The following is a 23,586-nucleotide window of genomic DNA, read 5'->3' as shown; positions in this document are numbered from 1 at the left end:
ATTGATTTAAAAAATAGAATATTTTGCTGGCATCCGACCGCTTGGAAGTGTATAAACTGAAAGAAATCCAAGTGTGGACAGAAAAGGGAGAGGGCATAGCACCTCCCACGTCCTATCTGCGAGAGAGAGAGAGAGAGAGAGAGAGAGAGAGAGAGAGAGAGAGAGAGAGAGAGAGAGAGAGAGAGAGTCTCTGCTGTGGTGGTGTTGGAAATCGGACGACATGAGCTCTACATGAACCGTGTAAAATGCTTTAAGACGCTTTCGGCGTTTGTCTCTCATCCGTCTGAACCGAGGACGAGCCTGAAGCGGAGCCGCACTTCACGACCAGGTACGGAGACGCCCGCTCAGACATCCGCACATCTTCACACGGAGGAGGCTTTTAGATGTTGGTATTCAGTGGCGTAACCGCGCTCCGTCTGCTCCGGCCGATCCGTGGAGCGCGCACGATCCCCCCGCTGCTCGCATCCGAAACGAGAAACGACAGATTTTATTTTATTTTTATTTATTTTATTCTTACATGTATTAATTCATCTGATCGCTTGTTTGTTTGTTTTGGGGGTGCGGGTGGGGGGGTTGCATCCATCCTTTCGCGACGCGCACATTTTGTGTTTGGTAAAACCTCGATCGTGTGAATATGTAGCCAGTGCCCGCACAGCCATATTGGCAGTCAGCATGAGAGAGAGGGAGGGGGGGCTGAGGGAGGGAGGGAGAGAGAGAGGGCAGAGATGTGAGGGTGTTGGGTTTATCATCTTGCTTTGAGGAGTAAAGGGAGGTGGAGGGGGGAGGAGGGAGGAGATGGGGATGGGGGGTCGATGCGACTGCGAAATGATGGCACCACTGCGAGATGGCGATCCTCTGGTATTTATGAATGAACCATCAGTGGGGTGGTCTGTAATGGCGTTGCGCACCCTCTCCTGGCTGCCCCCCCCTCCACCTCTCCTGACTACAGCCGACACCGAGACGCACGTCAACATTCAGACTATATGCACTAATAATGACGCCAGCGTGACGCATAAAGCCCGGTTTTTCTGTGGCAAATGCCATGGTTAATCCTCCATCTGGATTTCTCCATGATCTCCTCCTCCGTGCCTTGTTGTTGTCGCTCCCAAGAAGCGGGAGAGAGGAGAGGAGAGGAGAGGAGAGGAGAGGAGAGGAGAGGAGAGGAGAGGAGAGGCATCATGACATGCAGAAGGAGTTGTGAATCATTCAGGCCTTTCTCCAGCCTATGTATGTGTGAATATCTATGTGAGTCAACTTCCTGTATGCATTGAGCTCTGCCAGTACTGTGTGTGTGTGTGTGTGTGTGTGTGTGTGTGTGTGTGTGTGTGTGTGTGTGTGTGTGTGTGTGTGTGTGTGTGTGTGTGTGTGTTGCAGGGGGTTGAGAGAGAAGAGCCAGTAGAGATGTATGACAGTAAATCCTGTGATTAAGCTCTAAAGTGTGTGGCTGGGAGAAGCATAGAGATGCAGATGTTAAAGCGTGCATGTGCTGGTGGAGGATGGAGGATAAGTGGAAGTGTGGGGGAGTGTCAGCCTCCTGCCTGCCTGCCTGCCTGCCTGTCCGTTTGTTTGTCTGCCTCCAATGACCACAGCACAGTTGCATAATATCTCTCCTCTCTGCCGAGGCAGGACGAAGAAATGACTCAATACTCGGTAACAAGGAAAAACATGGAAAGAGGACACGATGGATGATGGTGTGTGATTTATTTGGGGTTTTTTTTTTGTTTGTTTGTTTTCTGAAGGCCCAACAAATCTGTGTGAGACAGCCCAATCATTGTATGCCTGAAACTTTACATTTCTTTATGTTCAGTTTTCACGTTTATGCTGTGACAGTGCTGTGCTCATGGCCCGGTTAGGTTTAGGCACCAAATCCACTTAGGGTTAGAGTTAGGAAAATATCTCGTTTTGGCTAAAAATGTGTTTTCTTGGTCGCCACAAACATGGCTGGAATTGTCCCAAGGTCTCCTCAAAAACATCTAACACCTTCTTGAAGTCCATTCCCCGGCTCCACCACTGGGCTCTCTGCCTCTCGTTATTCAAAGTCAGGTCATGTTACGACACGTTTTGCCGAAATGTCAATATGGTACGTAACAAATGTGAGAATGTTTGTGTTTTGCAGAAATGTTAATTGGCAACATTTTATCTGAGCGCCTGGGATGATCATGAGCAGATGTTGCGTAAGATGTGAAATTTGTTTGGGGACGTCAGTTGTTGAGAAATGTGAATTATCAGGTCTGAAATTTGGCTTTCAGAGATGTTTTTGCGGCTTCAGAGAATTAAAAGAAAACATTCAATATTGTCATCTTGTGAGTGCAGTTTCTGGTATTGGTATTTTGCTTGTTAATTTATATACATTTGATTAATAAGTCACACATGCACGTAAGATATAAGCGGCAACTGTTCCTTCGACTGAAATCCCCCGACAATGTTTCTTTCAATCAATTACTTACATAATAAATTAACACATGATGTTACAAAACACAAATTAACACATATTACATAACCGGTGATAACACCGTATGACACTGAATAAAGAAAATTCCAAATAAAGTAAAATTTTGGTTAACTTTATTTTGAAGCATTTACCAAAATCAGAAACTACTTACTGCTGTGCTAAAAGCAAACATAAAACATAAAATATCATAAGAAATAAGAATAAGAAATTAAAGTCCAATAGCAAAATAGGAAAATAACATGTTAATGCAGACATGCAAATATACCCCAAAGCATGCTGGGGATGCATAAACATGCCCTTGACATACCCAACATACCGTTTCTTTAAAACAGAGCGTGGAGCTACTTTAATTTAATCTATGCAGCCTGTGTGTAGCAGTTGTTTGGTTGGACGGCTGCCATTTGCAATGAGTGAAACTGTGTGAGTTTGGTTCTTGCTCAGGAGGAAGACGCGCGCTGAAAGGAGGATTCATGAATGTGTTGAATCGTGTTAATAATACAGGAGTGTTGAGTTTGAGTTGTGAGGTTATACAAACTCCGTGCGTGTCATATCTGTGACATTAAGACTCAGAAAATAGAAAACGTTTCTGTCGGTAAATCATGAAACAGAAACTGAGCTTTCGTCTGTGATGCTCTTTCTCCAGCCTCTTTATCTCCCCTGGGTTATTTCTACTAATAAAAATAGTTAACTCCTGTCTCCTCATGATGTTTGAGTCTGTTGCTCTGACAGCAGGAGTCTAGTCAAGTGCACCCTCACTGTTGAGCACTCGAGCTATATATAACTATATACTGCATAACGACGTCTGCTTTAATACTGGAACGGATCAATGCTAAAGTGTTTTAGTTGTTCCGACGGCATCAGCTCGTTTGAAAAGGTCCATACAGTCTTTATTATATGTGGCATTACACTGGGTCTTCTTGTGCGTAGCTAATCGAATGCCAGGATGACTCTTCTGGATGATTATGCACAGTGTGACCTCTGAGTTAATGTTTTTTATTTGTCATTATGTTCGGTCGCCAGAATAACATGTAGGCAGTTAACTTTTTCTGCAAACCACTGATCACGTTCACATTTGTACAAAACGTGTTACATCGTGTTCACATTGCATGTTTAGGACCTGACTTCCATATCAGGAATTGGAGGTGATGCTGGCAAGCCAGTGACTGCAGTTCAAGACTGTGTTTCAACATTGGAAAATATGAAACTACTGGATATTTTCAAGATCTTGGGGTAATTTTCATTCGTGTTTGTGGCAACATAAACTGTATACCTTTTATAGGAAGTAAGGCCATCTAAAGCCATGTTTTTGCTAGCAAACGTGTGTGTTTCTGATAAGATCTCAGGAAAATTTCCAGCCGTGTTTGTCACAACAAAAAACAAACATTTTTGACAGGAAGTTGGGACATCTACAGCTGTGTTTGTAGGGAGAAACCTAGACGTTTTAAGTTTTCCTAACCCTAACCAAGCAAGTTTTGTGCCAAAACCTTCCCAGAGCGTAAGCACAGTGTTGCCACGTGAAAAGAAAATGAAAATTGCGCCTAAAGAAATGTCAAGTTTCAGCAAATCAAACACAAAGTATTGTGTTGTTTGACATGAAGAAAATGTCACGCTCGGTTTCTTATAATCCCAGTTGCATCATGTGAGCGTCACAAGCAGTCTGGAGCCGGGATTCCCACGTCGTCGCCGCATTTACCCATCTGCGCCGTTATCAGACGTGGATCAACTGGTATTATAAAATCGCCGTGCCTGGGTTGAGCTCGCCTGTGGAAAACCAGTGGAGTCGATCCAAATCTACCAACCCTGTCACCATCTGTCACTGCAGGCAGGCTCCTGCAGCACACTCCACCCGTCTGTAATTAGCGCTTCAGTCAGGTTGGGGCCTTCAGCGGCATCTAAGAATAGGCCTTTTCTTGAAAATATATATTTGAATACATTGAGCAGACCTTACATCAAATATGATTCCTCTACGAGCAGTGCTGGGAAATGAATCTCTTGACTCCGTCTTGGCTCATTTCTGGTGTTAAGCAGGTGCTGCTGTGTTTCAGAGATTGCCAGGCTGTGGTATTAGCAGGGTCTTACGATGAGGCCAGACGGAGCAACCCAGGGATCCCCAGGTCATGCTAATACTCACTACTAATACACACTCACAAGACTAATTACATGGCTGTCTTGCTTCCAGTCCTGTGTAAAAACTGCTGCATAGAATCAGCGTGATTGTGGTTGCAGGATATGATTACAGCTCAGGAATCAATCTGCCTGAGGGGGGAATGTTTCCTAAACTCTTATTGAGAGCGCACATCTATATTTTTATTAAGACTTATTAAGGAGTAGTTGCAGGTCGAGGGATGCGCTGCGTACTGCTGGCTTGTTTCTTTTAAAAACAGCTGAGTCAAGTCAGCCTCTTGGAACGGGAGTCGTTATAAGTGTGTAAGCTCATTTTACCTCCCCAGAAATCTGACAGAGGTCACACATTTGCATTTTCAGACTTTTAATCTCAGCCCGTAGCAACAGCAATCACTGGTGCTAACGAGCTAAATGCTAATCCTGATAAATATGTGGGTTTTGCAGTAAGATAGCCCTATTCCATTCATTTTGGCTATTGTTTTAAAGGTACTAAAGAACATTTCAAGACTTTGAATATGGGAGGAGTTCAATTTGTTTATGCATGAAAGTTCTGCAATCATATTTTTCTTTAACACATTTTTGCAAGTGCACCAGGGAGATGAAAGATTACAGCTCACCATGGATTATTCCAACTAATACCAGACTTAAGCCTGTTGTTTTATGACAGTGCGATCAAGTCAAACTTTGTCCCTTTTCCTGCTTTGGCACAGTTCACTGCAGATCTGGCAACATAAGACTCAGAGTCGGTAAATCAGTATCTTAAGGAATCGCAACATTTGGTTTCATAAATACTTTGAAAAACAGTCACCTTTAACAATTCATTTAATATGTTTAGCATCTTTTCTTTCTGCAACATTCTTTATTAATGTGTTTTAGTGCGTTTTTCACAGTATCGTGACCATCACAGTTGCACAGTATCACACACGTATCATCATTACTACTAGTAGCTGTAGTAGTGGTAGCAGTTGTAGTATTTTTGTCACCAGTTGCATCTTATGTGTCCTAATCGAGTGAAACTAAAGATGTACTTATTTTAACAAATGCTTAAAATATATCCTGACACACGAGAGTACTTTTAATCGTTAGTGGCGGGGTCCACCACTCCTGCACAGTATTCAAATTGCCAACCTGTGCATTCAGCCAACTTGTATTTATTTGGCTGCACTTTAAACAAACAGACCAGTGGCTCCTCTGTTGGACTCCGGACAAAGTTCCTGCCCAAAGAGTGTTTGCCGTAGTATTAAACTGCACCTGTTGTTTACTACATTAATGGTGAGAGCAGCCAGGTCAAGGATTAGGGATTAAAGTTAGTAGAATGGGGAATGCTCATCAGCCAGGCATCAACAAGTCTGCGCTGCTTATGTGTGCGGATTTCACTGTAAGAACTGCAATCCGCACCATACTGACGATACACTGGTGTTCGTCTGAAACAATCTGCAGCTTTCGAGGGGAAAACCTCATAACTCAGACCTCCAAAGTTTATTTGCTTCATCAGCTACACGAAAACTGCCTGTTTCTGACGAGATGATGAGAATGTATTTAGTTTTCAAGCAAGTCCCAAGTCATCTTTTCTTGAGTAATGCAGGTCAAGTCCCAAGTCGAGTCACAAGTCTTTTTTTCTTCTGTCAAGTTGCGAGTCATCAGAACAGTACAGGAGATCAACTCGAGTCGACTTGAGTCCACATCTCTCTCGAAGCTCTTAGTACCAATTCCTCATCTCACACTGGCAGATCAAAACATCTGCACTGTGGTTAGATTGCAAAAAGTAGAAAGTTTGGTCTTTTCCCGTTATCATTCTGGTAAACATAATAACACATTGGTGGCGGTTTACATTTCTTTGCAGTCAGAATCATCCAGGAAAAAATGCTGAACAGTGACCTTGCAAAATAGCACTGAGTGGGAAATTACTTGAGCCCGTTCTGTGGTTAATAGGTTGGTTTTCAGCTGCAGAACCGTCCATTCCCCAGTTGAATATAATATTCTGAGCATCGATAGACACATAAATGTCACCTCTGTTGTTTTTTTGTGTCTGGCCCTGCTGATATTCCCATGTCACAGTGTCAGTGTCAGTGCGTGCTGAGTCAAAGGGACGTGCCGGAGTATCAGAGGGCTTCAGCCTGCATCAGGAGCTGCGTGTAGTCTTATAGGGAGACCGCTGGTAACTTAAGTCCTGGGAATTGGGTCAATGCAGAGCAGGGCAGGAGCACAGAGGAGGTTAAGCTTGATGATTAGCTACTAAGCCAAGACCACAGTGCTGCAATCTCCTGTACAGTCTAGTGCACATACTCTCTCTCATGCAAGTAAAGGTGGTGTACGGCCCAATCAAAGTATAGATTGACACCGATGAGCAGCAGACACCGCCGTGGTCTCAACACTCAGCCTTCAAACACCTCAAGCAAACACACAGGTGTTGTTCTGATTATATTACCTCATGTCTTTACGCACACAGATCACACCTAGTTCGACTTAAAGTTAATCTGATGCTCTGTGCTCTATCAACTCTGTGGTTAAAATGTCATATTATGTACTTAAATGAAATGTTGCTATCAACGGTCACATTGATTGATGATTACGCCTGACAGTCACCTAATACGGGGGGTTACGAGAGGAATATTTCTGCTTCTTGGTCGGACGTGGTGACTTTGGTTGCAGAATAAACCAGAAACGTACAGAGCAGAAGTAGGAACACAGAAGACACGCGCAGACAAACTGACCCAAAGCGAGGCAATACACGTGGATTAGATACACAAGGTCTAATAAATCGATGAAACACAGGAAGGCAGGAAAAGGACAAAGACAGGAAGGAACCAGACTCGGGCAGGAAACCACACATCGAGAATCCAAAATTCATGTCAATATTTTATAGAACTAGCTCTGATGGATATGAAAGAAAGGTTTCCTTTGTTTGCATCATCAGTAGACACACACACGCACACACACACTTTTAAGATAAGCCCATGTGATGTGTTTTCTGTGGGCTCTCTGTGCGTTTTGTCAGCAGGTGCAAGCTCACAGTGAAGCGGCAGCAGCGTGACTGAATGTGAGACTGAATCAAAATGTATAAATTGAACCTCCACTGTCTGCTCAGACCTAATGGACACACCCGGGTCCTAAAAATTGCTCTCGCTTGAAAAAAATGCAAATTCATTCCTCATGGTGAAACACACACACACACACACACACACACACACACACACACACACACACACACACACACATATACACACACACACACTTGAAAAAACCTGAGCTGATGTGTTCACAGAGAACAGTGAATCTTCTGCTTGACTGCACAGATGTGGACACACATCACACACTCACACACGTGTTCAAACACAATGTCAGTCTGGCAGCTAAAGAAACACTGTGCAGGTTTCAGACATCGTGATGAGGGTGCAGTCAAGTGGCTGTGTGTGTGTGTGTGTGTGAGAGAGAGAGAGAGAGAGAGAGAGAGAACAGCTGTAGCCAGAAGGGAACTGAATATTTCAGCAAAAACCTTGAGCTGAAAATCTGTTGATCCTGTAAAACACTCATTGAACCAAATAGCCGTGTATCCGCAGCATTCCGGTATCCGCGGCTTGATTAAAACCCAGTCTCCACAAGATACCATGGGACTGCTTTGTGGGTGTCTATTTAATCACGCTCTTGATCTGTTGAATGGCGTTGTGTTTGATGTTGGTTAATGCGCTTCCTTTGTGCCGCTGCGTAAGTGGCTCTCTTGAGGAAAATTATGTGCATATTCTCGCTAAAGGTGACATTTCCTTGCTCGCGCTGCGAAAATAAACGAGTGGAGAAAGGCTGCGTCGCATGTATTTTCTGACTGCGAGGGGAGCCAGATTGTTTGGTCTGTGCCAAAGCTATCTGCTAATGGAATTTGGCCGCACTGCCACAGATGCATTTATAGTGTACCATTAATTCATTAAGGAGCTGCAGTCCTCTCATTTCAAATACAGCAAGAGACGAAGAAGAAGAAGAAGAAGAGGGGGAAGAGACAGCTTGCATTTGGGAGGGAGTGTCATTAATCTCAGAAGGCTGGGTGTCAAGGACGAATGAGGGAGCGGAAGTACAGTGTGTGTGCTCTCATGTGTGTGTGTGTGTCACTGTGAGGTTGCACCTGTGTGTGCAGTTCTAGCTGCTGACAGAGGGGAGGGAGGCAGCTAATTTTAGTTCAGGTGAAAGAAAGAAAGAAAGAAAGGAGGGAGTGCAGGGGGGAGGTTTTTTTTGGTGCGAAGGCTCGTTGTCGTGGGGAGCTTAAAAATCAAAGTCCCCCCAAAAAAAACAAAAAAAAAAACAAAAGGCACCAAGCGAGGCAGGATGACAGACTGACAGGGCTCCCAGACAGACGAGCCCCATCGATCAAAACCACAGCGGCTTTAGTTTATTGATCATACAGCATGCAGACCTGGAGGGGTGAGCGAGCACGAGGCAGAGGAGGAACAGGAAAAAGAAAAAAAAAAAAAAAGCTCAGGGAACAAGACAGACAAACATGTTTAAGATGCATAAGGAGAAAGTAGAAAGAGTACTGATGAGGACATTAGGATCAAGAGCATGTATGAGTGTGCAGCTCCATCACAGATGTCCTGTAGCAATCAATTTACTTATATTACAGATGTTTTGGAATGTGTTGTTTTTTTTTTTGCCTTGTCTTTGCAGTATTATCAAAATAAGCAACAGAATTGAAGCACTGTGTTGGGTTTAATTTTTTTCGGTGGTACTGGCTGTTATTATTTCGGTCTTTTAAAAATAGCAGCGTGCTCACCGAGTTGCTGAGATCTGGGAACACGGCTCCTCTGCTAGAAATAAGTCAGACAGGACAAGAAATCCCCTGTTAGGTCAGGTTTTTTTTAGGTAGAGAGAATTAAGGCAAACTGTATTATTTTTATTACCCCTCCCAAAACTTCACAGTTTGCAGACAAACATGGTTCAAACCTTGCTCTTCACAGCCTTAGATCTCTGCTGTTGCCTTAAGCTTGCTGTAATTATCATCAGGGCACTCGGAGGCAGTGCAGCAATCCATAAAATGCAAACAGTCGCCTAATTAAAACTCTGGCAGATATTGTAAAGAGCACCATTAGCATTCATTTGGAGTTGTGTTTGTTTTTTGCTCTCTTTAAGCTCTGTTTTTGGTCTCCACCATCTCCTGAGGGGTACAGTGAATCAAAACATTAACATCGCAGGCTGTAAAACACAGAAAAAATAGCTAAAAGATTCAAAAACACTGAAAAGCAAAAACAGGACTTCGGCACGCGCACTGTAAGCAACATGTGTTATTTGTGTGCAGCTTGACGTGACTAGGCCGGTCCATAGCATGAAGGCTACAGTACAAGTTTGTTTGTTTTGGTGTAACAGCATCACTCTGGCAACTGTACCATGGTACCATCTGCTGCCCCGCCCCTGCTGCCACATGAAAAGACCTTTTCTCTTCCTTGTTGTAACAAAAAACCATTAACAATACATTTAAAAGACCACATTGACAATATTTTTGACGACATGGAGGGATGTGATTTCAGCTGGACTCTGATGGTCTCTAAGATATGCATGTCTTGGCTTTTACAAACCATGTTAGTGCGTTGTTGCTGTGTGTTAGCAGAAGCAGAAATCACTGCGGTCAGCTCTGGCAGCTCAGACCACAATTCTTCAGAGTGACTGAAGGCCTCGCTGGAGCCAAGAGTTCAAGGCAGCGCTGGCACCACATTTTTGACCAACAGTTTTGTCTTGTCGCGATGCTGCTTGTCATAACTCACACTTCGAGCCCTCGTGATTACTTTTCACACCCGCATCGCTGCACAGACTCTCATTTACAAAGCCTAAAATGAGGCTTAAAGCAGCTCAATGTTCTTATTATGAAAATTCATCAAATGACAACATGAAAACAATGTGACAGTGTGGAGGGGGGGTTTTGAGATTAATACAGAGTTATCACTTTAATCTGAAGCTCTCTTCCACTTTAGAGAGCTCATTTTTTAGCTGTCTCGTCAGCTTAATACTATGGTACATTCTCACCACAGCAGAGGTCTGGGGTACACTCCAAAAGCATTTTTAAGTTAAAGGCTTCAAATTTTACTTGCAATTGACAGGAAATAATGCAGAATAATGTTCTCCTCCTGTGTAAACCTGCAGGAATGTATTAATCTATAATCTATTTTTAACCCCTGATCTTATATTTGTCAGCTTCTCAATGATGTGATTACACACAAAACTAGATGATATTTTACTTTATTTATGACATTTTGACTTGGAAACATCTTTTTTTTTTACTTCACAAACATCAGTTTAATTCAAGCAGGAACTAAAATGTTTTTTGTCTCATGTGGTCCCATGAGGTCCACTGGAAGGGGGTTGACTCCTGCTTTCTATTTTAGCTGAATTTGAGAATCCCTCTGGACTGAATGCAGTGGATTCAGATCACCTGTTGCAGGTGTGGAGACTGGCTCCTAATTAAAGAGTGAGAGCAGCTTGGGTCCTTCCCCTCGCAGCCAATCAGGGTGCGACGACGCCCTTCAGTGAAAGCTTAAGATGGGAGACGCAGTTCTGACTGATTAAGCTCCACTGAGACTTCTTTGCTGCCCTTGTTCTTTTCTAGTTGAAGGAAAGTGTTTGCAACCTGGCTGTGATGATCAAAATTACTCATAGGTCACCTGCGTCAGGGCCGTGCTTGTTTGTGTTGCTCACCTTTCAGTAGCACGGCACCTGCAGGTTTTCTTTTGTTGTTTAACTGAACCCCTTGATATCCAAACCCGTCTATACACCTTCACACCTTCCTATTACATTTCACTGGGGACTTAAGAGGTGGTAAAAGAGGAATATTTTAGTATTTAGTAATATTATTATAGAAGTTTCAGTGACTTTTTGTGTTCCCAAAAGATATGCATATACTTATTTATTTATATTTATACATAGGGGCTGGTTTTGTAGGCATTTTCCTACCAGTGTTCCCACAAACTAAAAATTAAAAGAGGTGTGAACATTTACCATAAATAGGGAGGGGGGAAAAAAGGAGAACTGTGACCCCTGGGAGAAATTCTGGAGTGAGCACTGAAAGATGGGAGTCTCCTAGGAAAATCAGGAGGATTGACATGTATGCTCTTGTCCTTTTTGGGCCATGGTTTCTGCAAATTAGCTCCTGAAAACCTCCTGCACAACAGCAGTCTTGCACAGACAGTGAAAATGGGGTGAACACAGTGAAGCATTCACCTCAGTATAGGTGGTAGGGACCAAAACCGAGCTAAAAGAGCATGAAATTTGGTTCAGGTATTCATCAGGTATCCAAAAGAAAACCGTTATTGCAGTTATTTATATGCATCAGTTCTGCTGCAAAGTCCTGATGGACAACATTCAGACAGTATTCACAATGATCTCTACACAAATACAGAGGGCATCATCACCAGAGCGCCATTAAAAATTGTTCTGCTTTGCCAGACCAGAGGGAAACATTCAACAGTGTGCAGGCTTATGAGGAGACGACACAGACTCACCTGCAAATTAAACCGTGTTTGTGTGTTCAGCATGGATATAAAACACTCTTATATGTCACCCAGACCTACAGCTATAGATTGACTATAAAACTCAAGAGGCACTCCCTGAAAACCCCATTTATTTTGAACTCCTTGACTGATATTATCTAGAACCTGGCAATGCAATTACAGCTGCCCTGCCATCAATAGTGGGTTCCAGCAGTGCAAGCATGACAGAAATCCACTTATTCCATCTGGTATTGATGTCAATTTACTGTTTCATTACAGCGAGAGCTCCGAGAGCTGCACACGATCACAACTGAATGAGTATCTTATTATGGGACCTTAAAGCAAGTTTGGGAGCTCAGCAGATAAATAATGCAACAGATACAAAGTGTAATCATGCACAGACGCTCAGCAGACACATGGGCACTTACAGAGAGAGCGATAGATTAGGTGTGAGGACATTGTTCCGATGCATATGCATGAGCTGCAGTAGATGATGTCGGGAGTCGAGATCTGTGGAGCTCTTCAGTGCGCCGTGATGCCGCTCACTTCAACCCAGGTTTATCATAACTTTGGAGATCTTTTTTTTTTATATTCTTTTCACTGGAATAGTGGACAATGTATAATTTTAACCTTGATTTGGTAGTTTTAGTTTTTAAGCTGTGATTGATTCCGGCGTAGTCTAGATCTATAAAATGAGTCGTACGTAGGGTCATGTCACAGATTAGAACCACCAGATCTAAGAAATTCCTGAATAAATTATCTTTATTTTAATGAATTTTTAAAAAAACAAACATTTCACGCATGCAGGATTTTCCACATCTTTTTAGTTTGACCCTGTTTAATACTCTGTACGTGGATCCATAACAAAACAGACATTCAGCTAATCTTGTCAAACGTATATTCAAGATATGTAAATTATCATGAACACGTAACCTCATGGAATCCAGTGCACCAGTCCTGCAGTAATGGAGGTCATGAAGTTCCGTTTTTGTTTTGTTTTTGTGTCGATTCCACTCTGTAGTCATTTTTTAGACCGTTGTTTGGGTCATTGTTGTATTGGATTGTGTTATATTATACATGAGTTTATTGTTGTTCCCCTCTGTGCTGCAGGAGCATTGTCTCTCAGTCTGTCTCTTCCAGGGTTTGCTGCAGTTGTTAAAGTTGATAAATGAGGAGACGCTGGGTATGTTTTTTTTTTTTTTTTTGGGCGGGGGGGGTTGAAAACTGAGAAAGTGTGACTCTGGAAAACGGTATTGATTAGGAAAATGTCTGCGTCAGGTGAAATTCCTGGAGCCTCACCAGCCTCATCCTCTCTAATTTGTACTCTGGCTAATGGTCAGACCACGAGGACAGTTAGAGTGCTTTCACACCCATTGGCCTGAGGTCGAGTCCCACCAGCACTTCCCCTCCTGTTCCCCCATCTGCATTGTATCTGCTGACTGCTCGCTTGCTAAAATTATCCTCGTCTCCCCCCAACCCGTCTCACCCCTGCTTCCTCCCCCAACCCTCAACATCACAGGTGTAACACTGTCTTAAGCCTGACGGGGGCAGAATGCCGGAGCAGAGCAACGACTATCGTGTGGTGGTGTTCGGGGCGGGGGGAGTGGGGAAGAGCTCCCTGGTCCTGCGCTTCGTCAAGGGCACCTTCAGGGACACCTACATCCCCACGGTGGAGGACACCTACCGCCAGGTGATCAGCTGCGACAAGAGCGTGTGCACCCTCCAGATCACCGACACCACGGGGAGCCACCAGTTCCCGGCCATGCAGCGCCTGTCCATCTCTAAAGGCCACGCCTTCATCCTGGTCTACTCCATCACGAGCAAACAGTCCCTGGAGGAGCTGAAACCCATTTATCAACAGGTGGGTAGGGATGTGGTGCGTGTGTGTAGATGAGTGTGTACTGTAACAAAGACAGACGGGATTATAAATTGGAGTATATTTATTCATGTTCAGGTAGACAGTGTGAGTATTGTCCAGGTAAAATGTATCCATGTCGTCGTCCTCTGCAGGTCTTGGCCATAAAGGGCAACGTTGAGGCCATCCCCATCATGCTTGTAGGCAACAAGAGCGATGAGACCCAGCGGGAGGTGGAGACCAAGGACGGGGAAGCCCAGGCCAACCAGTGGAAGTGCGCCTTCATGGAGACGTCGGCCAAGACCAACCACAACGTCACCGAGCTCTTCCAGGAGCTCCTCAACCTGGACAAGAAGAGGAACATGAGCCTCAACATCGATGGCAAGCGCTCGGGGAAGCAGTCCCGCGCCGAGAGACTGAAGGGCAAATGCAGTGTGATGTAAACCCCAGGAGAGGAGGAGGAGGAGGAGGAGGAGGAGGAGGAGGAGGAGGAGGAGGCGGAGGCGAGAGAGAGGGTGGGAAAAACAGAGGAAAGGAGGAACCGAAGGATGACGAGAGCGAGAGAGAGAGGGGGAGAGAGAGAGAGAGAGAGAGAACGAGGAGAGACTCACTAAACTTATCACTCAGAGCAAAATGTCTGGATGGCAACAGGAATCTCATCATCCACATCCTCCTCCGTTTGACTGGTGTGTTAACACACACCACTCAGCAAGTTATTTTGACAGCATCCAGGATTTCAGTTTGGAGCTTTACATCCATGTGCATTCTGCTTCAAGGGGAGATTAGAGGGGACTGACGCAGATTATCAAGAAGCAAATTTTAAAAAAAAGAAAAAAAACAAGAAGTGTGCGTCACAGTTTCCATAGTCAGAAACAGCATGTGTGCAAGTGTATATGTGTGTGTTTGTGTGTCTGTGTGTGCGCGTGTGTGTGTGGATTTTTTTGCATCATCCAAGTGCCACAAAACCTGGCTGAGGAGCTCATCAAGACCTCGGACTGCAATAAAGACCGCAGACTGCCGCACGCCGTGGGAAAAACCAGAAGGTTTCCGATCTACAATCTACACAAACCATTTCGTGTCCTCTCTCACTTCCAAACCCTCCCTCCCTGCTCAGCTTCGCTCCCCATCATCATCCCAGCACCCCTCACCCCCCTTACTGTAACAAAAAATATAGAGAAAAGTATATGTAACAGAGTCGACACTGTTAGCTAAGCTCACTCATCTGGTTTAAAAAAACACTAGGAAGACGCGAGGAAGCACAGGGCCCCCGAAGGTTTGAGACTGCAGGCATGAATGACGCAGCCAAACGTTGCCGCTCCTGAGGACTCCTGATGTATATAAACATGGGATATTAGAACATATTCCATCTAGTCTACACATACCCTGACCAAGAAGCATCTTCTCATCCGAACCCTACTTTACCTTTATCTTAACGCATCTGCGAACTTTCTGGAAATGTCTGGAGTGGCGGGTGTTCACACACGCTGCAGATACAACGCAACAATCCTTTTAAGACTCTCTTCTAGTGTAGATTAACTCTGGATGAAAAGAAAGCTGGACTCTCATCATCAACACACAAAACAAAAACAATACAAGTCTGCCTTGAGGATGATAACTCTTGGATAATCATTGCCAAGCCGGTAAGACAAAAGTGAACGCGAAGGTTCGAGAATGTCAGTTTGCTTTGGCACTTTTCACTTGAAGGTTTCTCTTCTTTTGCCTTTCTTTTTTTCTCTTGTTGGTTTGCTTTACGATGCTCTTTTAAATTCATGTATAAGTAAAGGAAAAAAAAAGTCCCTTCTTAAACAAAAAGCACACCCAGGAAAAATTATTCAAACAAAACAAGGGATGGATATAAAATATTTCCATTCACTGCGACCCGGAGAACCGGTGATTCTGTTTCCTCCTCGGGTTCTTCGGTAGCTCTGGTACGCTCGCGCATGCAGCCAAGAGAATGACCCACACATCACATACGTAAACACACACACACACACTGCATGCGTACAAATGCAAAACAAAAAATGAAAGTTAATCTGAGTAACACATGATGACGAACAGGGCTCACTCAGCCTAAATGCCCTCACGTTGCACTTTAGATCATAAACACACACCCACACACACACACACACACACACAGACGAACGCAAACACAATTTGTCATGTTTTCGCCTCATTATGTAATAATGTAAACATCCTCCTGGAGCCATTAAATAGCTCCACTGTACGTCCCAAAGTGCATGATTTTTTTTTGTTGTTTTTTTCACGCAGAAGCTCTGAATATTGTACACAGTGTACACAGGACAGCCAAAAGCACAATACTTTTTTACCAACATATCTATTTGTACATTTTCTTGTGTTTCTTTCTCTTTTTTTTGTATTTTGTTCTCTTTTCAGTGTGATTTTCATCTTCATTCATCCACCAGTCCTAAACATGGAGGAACAATCATAAACTATAGGTGTAGCTCTCCGTCTAAAGTGTTTTCCTTGTCCGGTACATGGCACAATGAGGTTGTGGTTCCGCTGAACAACAGGGTATCGTGATGTGACCGGGTTAGCTGTGGTCGTGAAGTAGAAAATGTGACGTCAACCCCCCCACCTTTCCCCGGCCGAGGGATCGTAGAGCTGGTAGGACGCGGAAGAGGAGGAGGGTTCAGATTATTTGTCGGCTTTTTTCCTCCATCTCTCAGGCGGTTTTAACAACAATTTGGATGGAGGATAATCTGCTCCTGTACTGTTAAACCCAAAGATGCGGACGGTGCCCCCTTTTAACTGTGTGTTCATTTCTCTGGAAACATATATTAAACAAAAAAAAAAAAGGAAAAGCACAGCAACTGTTTTCATCTGTCTCCTTCTCTGTGTTTATGTGTGCAGCAGAATCAACAACTGGGCACTTTAGGGTGACATTTTACTTGAAGACTTCGCTTATGAATTTATAAGCACCATGTAAAATGTCCCTCACACACAGACCCACATCAGAAAAACTATTTCAAATGTGTAGTTATTGTAAATAAGCATATGGTATAGTTGAATGAAATGTTTATATAAAAAAAAAAGCTTCAAGTAAGATGTTACCCATGTAAAGAAAAAAATGGGAGTCAGTCCTTTGTAACCAGGAAATGTTGTTACAGTAGGAGGTTCGATGTTGCTATGTACTGTAATATACAGCTTAATAATGATGCTCATGATATATTGTATTTGACACATCCACTCTTCAGATCTATCAATCAGATAATACTAGCAAAATGTGAATATGTAACTAAAGGTTCCACTCCATGGCTGTTACTTACTTTTTGACCTTTATTTTGAGAGCTGAATGAAGCCGTTGTTATCGATGTGTTGTACTTTGCACTAACGTGAGGTCCTGTTAAACTCAAAAACTTGCATTGTAAACGTACCCTTTACCTGTTAGATGCCAGGGATGCTCACTTGTACTCTATTTTATTTGAATTTTCCTTTCCATCGGTTCGTATCTTTTAAAAAACAAGTCGTATTGGTTTGTTTTCTGTCTATTAAAGGATAAGTCCGCCACCAAAACAAAAAAGTGTATGGAGCTTCACAGCAAAACAGTGTTCCTCCTAAACAGCTGAAGTAGTTTCTTTTATTGGTTGTTATTTACATTTTAAAACAAGCCACTATCTGCTCCAGTTGTTCACCTGCAGGCTCTTTTTTGCTGTGAAGCTCCAATTATGTTTTGCGAACTACAAAACTTCACTTTTCTTTCCACCGACATGAGCGGAGTGGATAATGACAGAACTGAATCATTTGGGGGTGAACTTATCCTTTTAAGATACCAGAAGGATTGAGTGATCTCTGTCATGATTTATCTATTGTGTCCATCTAAAGGTTAAAAAGCTTAAAAAAACAACAACAACAAAACAAGCTGGAACATCTATCAGGCAGTCCTGGTCTGATGTGATGTGTAGCTACCGGTACACCCACTTGCATAAATATCAGCTTGACACCTCTGGTCGCTTCACGCAAACGCCAGATTGCGAGCGCGTGTTTGTGCAATCTGCCGTTCCGCTGACGTCTACAGCAGACTGTCGTTGCTCATGTTCCCGTGTGGAATATGATACAGCAGGGAAGGGGGGAGAAAAAAAAAAAAAAACAATGAGACAGCGTGGCGATAGCAGTATGGACAAAACAAGCCGGAGCGAGAAAGGAGGGAGAGGGGGAGCTATTAATGGAGACAGTGTGAAAATATGGGCCGTGGCCTGTATAAGATTTACATGTGCTTGCATGCGGGGAGGTGTGCATGGGATGTGTGTGAGCGTCCGTTGAGTTTCTGGGCTGGCATGAATCAGGACAGACACCTCTGCCCCCCCCCCCCAACCCCGTCCTCCCATGGCTTGTCTCATCTCATTTGTCGATGAGGCATATTCACTGCTGCTGCTGCTGTGTGTGTGTGTGTGTGTGTGTGTGTGCGTGCGTGACCAAGAGCGCATCCATGTATGTGCGCAATCAGCCAGCCACCTTTTTGCATCCCTTCAATCTGGCACTGCATGAGTGTGTGTGTGTGTGTGCTGTTGTTGTGCCATCATCATCTGTCAGATATTTGAAGCTTTTTTTTCCAGAGGAGGATGCCTACACATTTCTGCATGAGTCATCCAGTGCTGCTCAGACACACCCCTATACATACACACACACACTCTCACACACACACACACATACACACACACACATAGAAAGCAGGCAAAATAGACTGACTGCATGCCCTAAACAGCACCACATACACACATACACACCGGCCTCATTCACGCACTGGCTGTTTTGTTTTTTGTTTTTTTTTTCTGCTCAGCACTACTTCTCCATCAATCAGCCGTCCACCCCTCTGTAATCACGAGTTTCTCTCACATTCATCCCCTCCAAATTTCTGTTTCTTTTCTGTTTGTGTGTTTTTTTGTGATTCGGTCGCACCTGGACGGACCATAAAAAGGCCGACCCCTGCTCACATCTGATTGTAGATAGCTGTAAATAGTGTTCAAAGGACTTCATATTTCAGAGATGAGAGAGTGCTGAGGAGAGAATGCTGTGGTGGGAAGGTGCAGTCTCCTTCTAAAGAGGTCAAAGCGTCCGATTCAGTGTAACACAGGAAGCGTAGGAGGCTTCATGTCAACAATCGGCTGTCATGAAGTCGTTACAACTTTGGGCTTTTTTTTTTCCAAAGTGTGCTGTAATTTTCTCTGCAAGGAAAAACGGCAAATTGACTTTAATAGAGGAAATCTGTGGAGGCTCAAAGCATTTGATGTTGTATTAATGAAATAAGAACTGTGATAATAATATCACTAAATCTGAAATAATCCAACAAATGTTTTAGAATTCACTGTTAATTCTGGATCATCATCCTGGGAGCCAACAGTGACTTCACTGCAGGTCATTTTAATTTAATTCAGAGCTCATATGTTTTATTTTCATATTCCAAATTCTGTTTTTATCTCACAGTCCCAATGTACATTTATTTCATAGCTCCACATTTTATCACAGTCATTGTCCCGTGATAGGCTGTCTGCTCAATTAGATAAAAGCAGCAGCCAATCGGAGCTGCCCTTGTTTACTGTGAAATTGTGACTATAAAATAAACAGTATCACTTTATAATAACCATCCTTAATAAATTGTACATTTATTGTTAATTAAAATTTAGTTAATAGTTTTCTTTCACTGTTAATTGTGAAGTTCCAACTAGTGTTTCTTATACTCTGTAAATGATTAATAGATACTGTGTAGTTTCTCTATCATTATAATTTAGAATCTATATATGTCTATATAATCTATATAATTAATCTATAAAATAAAATATCATTGATGATGGTTAATTTAAACTTGGATTATTTCACTAGTTATATATTTTGTTTGTATGAAATTTGTGTGATCATTTATTTCATAATGTCTTTTTTAATTCATTTCAATATCGACAACTTTGAGCCTCCATAGAAAAATCTCTTTGGATGGGGGTCCAGGCGGAGTTTACCTCACCTCGTTTGCCATCAGGGAGACACTCGCTGGTCGTGTCGCTGCAGAGTCTTGTACAGAAGAGGTTCACATGTGTTCTTCCATAGCAGGATGGGAAACGTGACCCCTTTGACGCTGAAACAAAGGGCAGTCGGTTAAAAATCTCACTACAGGTGAAAGGTTGAGGTTTTCCCGGTCTAATTAAGATGTGTTCCATTACAACGAGGTTAAAAGGCTTCAGTCCTAATTAGGCAGAGAATCTGAGGAGAATCACTGTTGGAGGATGAATGGAAAACTGACCCCCGTCAACCTCTCCGGCTCACCCCTTTACATCTCGTCTGATCGACCTCAGATCCTCACAAGCTGTTTACCGAGGGCGGGCCGTACAAAGTGGGGCAAACAGACTTTGTGGGTGATGTAGTTTGGTACTATCCTGTCGCTCTGGCCCTTCATTCCTGCATGGTCCCTATTGGTGTTCCAGCCAGCATGAGAACAAGGACACAAACTGTGAATCATCTTTGTATTTTTTAAATAAATTCCTCAGCAGCATTTACAGCTTCGGTTTTGCAAAATGGTTCTTATTTCTTTGAAGCACTACTTGGTTTTTTTGTAAATGATTCGATTGTTTTTCTTTACGTTGGAACTTTTTTTTTTTATTTGACTAATTATGATGTATAGATATTTATTCTAGCAATAGTCTTCCTATTAAGATATACTGTGCTGATGCATCCTCTGAATAACTGAACATAACATATATATATATATAGATGATAATAATAATCAAATCTGCAAAATGATTTTCCTAATAAAAATGTGAACTGAGGGGTGTTTCTCGTCTTTTTGACTTTTCTCCTCTTGCTTACTTAAAACTTCATTGATCTTCACTCCTGTTAATCGACTCGACTGCAGCAGTGATCCACAGAGGAAACCTCCATTGCCGAAAGTTTACGTTCAGTGTCTGTCAGCTGGAGGGGAAATGCACTTTACTACATGAATGTAGCGAGAAGCGAGTCTCCGGTGAGTGCTGAGTTGAGTGAGAGGTTGACCTGAATTCAAACACACAGACAACCACACCCTCAGTACCCATTTGTCACACCTATCATTCGCATTTGGTATCATGGGGCCTAGGAGCAACGTTGATAATGCTGTCAAAATACTGCATACTTCAAATGATGTCGCCCAAGCATACATCAACCATGGCTACGAGCTCAACGCAACTTTTTTGTGGCTCCAAACAGGAACTATTTGGAAGAACAATAAGCCATATAGTACTTTTATTTCAAAGTCGGTCAGTGGTGGTGCTTGGGAGCCTACTGAGCCATTTGAGTTTGAGCTCTACATACTATAAACAAATCTTGGTTCTGGTGTGAGAAACATTGACCTTCTCGCTACAATGCAATATTCTGGGGCGCCCCAGTAGCCTTGGTTCGACTCCAAACCTGTGGCCTTTGCTGAATCTTATCCCTGTTTCCTATCAGCTCTCAATCAGTCCTGTCAATAAAGTCGTGAAAGGCCAAAAAAAAATAAAACTTTACAATGCAATGATGGGAAATCTTGTCTCCTAGCATGCATGTGCACCGCCTACCCAAACACGGGCTGTGTACACTCCAAGTCAATTCCCTGTTGACCTGTCCTCCATATTCCCCAGATCCCAATCTGACGGAGTAGGCCGGAATAAGTCCGATCCATGGAGGCCCCATCCCCTCACATACAGGACCCAAAGGGGCCACTACTGAGCCCAACACCACAGGACACCCCCAGAAGTCATACAGCCATGCCCTGACAGGTCAGAAAGGGGAACCTGCACAATATTAAGCAGGTGTTTTTTGTGGTTGATCCATGTATATCATAGCCTGTGCTGCTGAAAATACACATAAAGAAAAAACACATCGAGGAGCTGAATGTAAAGTCTCCCACTCCTCCTGCTTTCGTTTCCACTCATCTCACTGCTCTCTTAACCCTCTAAACATCTGCTTGGGGATGCTGTGCCCGGCTCGGTTGCCATGGAGACGCCGTGACGTTGACGACGGTTGTCGCATCATGTGACCCTGGTGGGGACAAGGGGATGCGTTACGACAGACGGAGGTCTCCCAGGCTGCTGATGCTGAAGTGTATAACAAAGGAGAGAGACTAGAGCTGCCCCCCCCCCCCCCCCCCCCCTCCTGCTCCTCCTCCTCCTCCACCTCCACCTCCACACCTACGCACACGCACGCAGACGAGCTGAGGAAAGTCTTTGCATCAGGTCAAAGATGAGCCTGCTGAGAGCGCGCACACATGACAGCTGAGAGCAGGAGACAAAAAATAAAAATTATAAATAAAAGGGGTCCGTGTGGGAGGGCTGGATGAGGGGTGCCACCTCTGTCAGCCCCGAGAACATCTTTTTCTGCCGTGACTCATGGGCTTCCACCGCTGATTTCTTAGAGAATGGAGAGCTCTGCTGCTGTAACCCACTGTGTGAGGGGAGGGGAGGGGGAGTCAAAATGGAAGGAGGAAGTGAGACCAATGGAGGGAGCTGAAAGGTGAGAAAATGAAGGAGAAATGTATAGGCATCAGCATAATTTCACACTTCAGTGGAAACGGGGCCAATGCGGCGCTGTGTTGGAGTTATAAATAGCTCTCCTGTGGTTATAACGGGAGGCTGGAGAAGGTTCCCGTGCAGCAGCGAAGGAGTGTGTGTGTGTGTGTGTGTGTGTGTGTGTGTGTGTGTGTGTGTGTGTGTGTGTGTGTGTGTGTGTGCATGAAAGCAGCGTTAGTTCAGGTCGGGATGTACCCACACCTACAGGGTTCATGTGCACAGAAACAACCAAATATATGGTGCAGAGAATAAGATCCACGCATCATCATCATCATCATCATCATCATCATCATCATCAACCACACCGCGTCCCGTTCAGCCAATAATCCTGCAGCACTCTGAGCCCCACAGTGTGGAGGAGTGGACAATACAGCTCGGTGGAGACGGAGGATGCGTGTTTTGTTGACTGTTTTTTTTTTTTTTTGCGCCGGGCCCTGCCAGGAATAGAAGGAGCGGCTCACCACCACCTCCCCGGAGGAAGACGGGAGCACAGCTGGATCAATGGCGCCACCGCGTGGCGGCGCAGCGCGGCGAGCTCGCGGGGGGATCCAGATGTGCGCGACCAGAGGGGGACGCAGTGGGGAAGCTGAGGTCACGGAGGAGCTGCGAAATGTGGTTAATGACGACAAACATGGAGCGTACAACAGGAGAGCAGCACCGGAAGTAGTTAAAAGAGTACAAACACTCTTTTTTTAAATGTAATTTATATTTCTTGTGGTGTTTTTTTTTGTTGTTTTTTGTTTTTTTCTGTCTTATTTCTACATATTTTTTGTTGTAAATTGTCCTGATGTTTATACACGGATGCCTTGGCTTTAATGCCAATAAAGCCTTTGAATTGTATTGAGCTAATACATGTATAACATGGTGTTTTGTTTTGTTTTTTGACTCCTAAATGTTTACGTGGTATTCATGGTCTTATCTTCGGATTGTTGTTGCTGTGAACAACAATGTGTGTTTTATGAGAGTGACTAATAAAGAACTTTAACTTCATTAACAAATAAGGTCATTGTTTTCTCTCGGCAAATCCTGCACAAAGTATTGGATTTTTTAAGCTTTAACATTTAGACATTTGTTTCCCGGAGCATTTAGGGTTGCTATTATATTAAAACTAAAATAAACTGTATATCATAATGAAGGAATGTATTTGAGACATTTAATCTAAAAAGA

At 43.6% G+C, this 23,586-nt stretch overlaps 1 protein-coding gene across 1 annotated transcript; it reads left to right on the top strand.

Moving 5' to 3' along the window:
* The first annotated feature begins 174 nt into the window (after nt 1–174).
* Nucleotides 175–20,664, top strand: diras1b (DIRAS family, GTP-binding RAS-like 1b). Its single transcript, XM_037125033.1, has 3 exons — nt 175–328; nt 13,559–13,900; nt 14,050–20,664. The coding sequence occupies exons 2-3, from the start codon at nt 13,592–13,594 to the stop codon at nt 14,335–14,337; spliced, it is 597 nt and encodes a 198-aa protein (XP_036980928.1). The 5' UTR covers nt 175–328; nt 13,559–13,591; the 3' UTR covers nt 14,338–20,664.
* The last annotated feature ends 2,922 nt before the right edge of the window (nt 20,665–23,586 follow it).

The sequence above is a fragment of the Acanthopagrus latus genome, chromosome 16 (genome assembly GCF_904848185.1).
Source record: "Acanthopagrus latus isolate v.2019 chromosome 16, fAcaLat1.1, whole genome shotgun sequence".
In the NCBI taxonomy this organism is placed as follows: Eukaryota; Metazoa; Chordata; class Actinopteri; order Spariformes; family Sparidae; genus Acanthopagrus; species Acanthopagrus latus.
The sequence above is the reverse complement of the archived record's forward strand: the minus strand, read 5'-3'. Positions and strand labels throughout refer to the sequence as shown.